This window comes from Trichoderma citrinoviride (genome assembly GCF_003025115.1).
Source record: "Trichoderma citrinoviride strain TUCIM 6016 unplaced genomic scaffold BBK36scaffold_310, whole genome shotgun sequence".
NCBI lineage: Eukaryota > Fungi > Ascomycota > Sordariomycetes > Hypocreales > Hypocreaceae > Trichoderma > Trichoderma citrinoviride.
The window spans coordinates 1-1,490 of record NW_020195018.1 but is presented as its reverse complement, the minus strand read 5'-3'; the positions used below and the strand labels follow the sequence as shown (position 1 = coordinate 1,490).

The following is a 1,490-nucleotide window of genomic DNA, read 5'->3' as shown; positions in this document are numbered from 1 at the left end:
GTTGCCGTAGCTGACGGGTCTCTCGCCCGTCAGGTTGCCGTAGCTCATCTCTCGCTCGCGAGCCTCCCGCTCGGCCTGCAGACGGCGACGGCGCTGGCCCAGCGTCTCGTCCTCGACGGCCAGGTTGTTGGGCGACTTCTTGCCGCTGCTCTTGTTGTCGGGCTCGTCGGGGCCGCCAAACTGGCTCAGCAGCTCCATGGAAAAGGTGCTGCTGACGGGGCGGGCCTTGGGCAGCTGCGACTCCGCCAGGCGGCGCTTCCTGGCGCCCAGCGTCTCCTCCTCGATTTCGGGCGCAGGCGGTTCAGGTGTGGCGGTCCTGGTGCGTGCACCTTCGTCTGCGCGCACGTCCGGCTCGATGATGCGCGGCGACGGAGCCGGGGGCTGCACCTCAGCAATGCGCGTGGGCCCCAGGCTCAGGTTGCTCTGGCGCTTCGCCGTCATGGCAATCGAGGTCCGTCCCTTGAGTCGGGCGGCGCGCTGGCTCAGCGGTTCATTCTCCTCCAGCTGACGGACTTCCATCAGTCCCAGGGGGCGTTCGACGTCGGCCATGTTCTTGGCTCCATGGTGCAGGGCGGCGATGACGGCCAGCGGCACGTCCTCGTCATCGGATGGGTTGTGGTCAGCGGCCACGGCCGGATCTTCCCAGGCAAGGTTGACGCGGCTCTTGAGGCGCTGCTTGCGCTGCATCTCAGCGACAGCATCCATCTCGAGAAGAGTAGCGCGCAGGCCTTGGGTCGCCACGTTGCCATTGTTGAGGATTCGCTGCTTCTGCTGCTGCTTGCGGAGGTGCAATTCACCGAGGAGCGTGGTGGGTACGCCATCGAGAATGCCGTCTTCAAGCTGCTCTTCCTCTTCCTCCGATTCCTCCTCCTCTGATTCCTCTTCATGGACATCGCCGTGGCCATCGCCCTGCACGGCGGCGGGGTCCGGGTTACTGTTGGCTTTGCCAAACAAGCTGCTGTGGCTTCTCCTTGAAAGCAGCTTGATGGTAGACTTTTCCTTGGACTCTGACTCGGCAGGCGGGACATCAAGCTGCTGTGACTTGCGCTTGGTGTCCTTCTTCTTCGTCTTCTTCTTCTTAGCCTTGCCGTATACTTCGGCGCCCAGCTTGCCGGCGTACAAGTGGTCGGTGAAAGCACTGACGGGGGCAGTCGCCGAGGCATCGAGGATGCTCTCGAGCGTCGCCATGGCTGACCCATCCTTGACCTCGATCTCGGGGAGCTCAGACGGCTGCTCAAAGAAGACGCTGGCTCGGAGATGCGGTGGCAGGTTGAGGCCGCCAGTCGACTTGTGTTTATCATTGTCCATCTTCGACAGCCGCTGAGACTGACGAAGTTCCTCCAAAGAGGCTGGCTCTCCTCCCCCTGCTTGCGCTGAGGCCTCCTCAAGCCAGCCGGTGGGCGTGGTGGCATCGTCGCCAACCCCCAGCCCGTCGGCCACCGACAGGGCAGCAAACGAGTTGCGGTGGCCGGACAGCGGGTCGGGCAGGG

General features: G+C 64.1%; 1 protein-coding gene across 1 annotated transcript; it reads right to left on the bottom strand.

The window, feature by feature from the left end:
* On the bottom strand, positions 1 to 1,490 carry BBK36DRAFT_1043474 (hypothetical protein; the record flags this gene model as incomplete). The annotated part of the gene is made up of 1 exon (XM_024888882.1): positions 1 to 1,490. A coding segment is annotated over one exon (1,490 nt), but the record flags the coding sequence as incomplete, so codon positions are not given.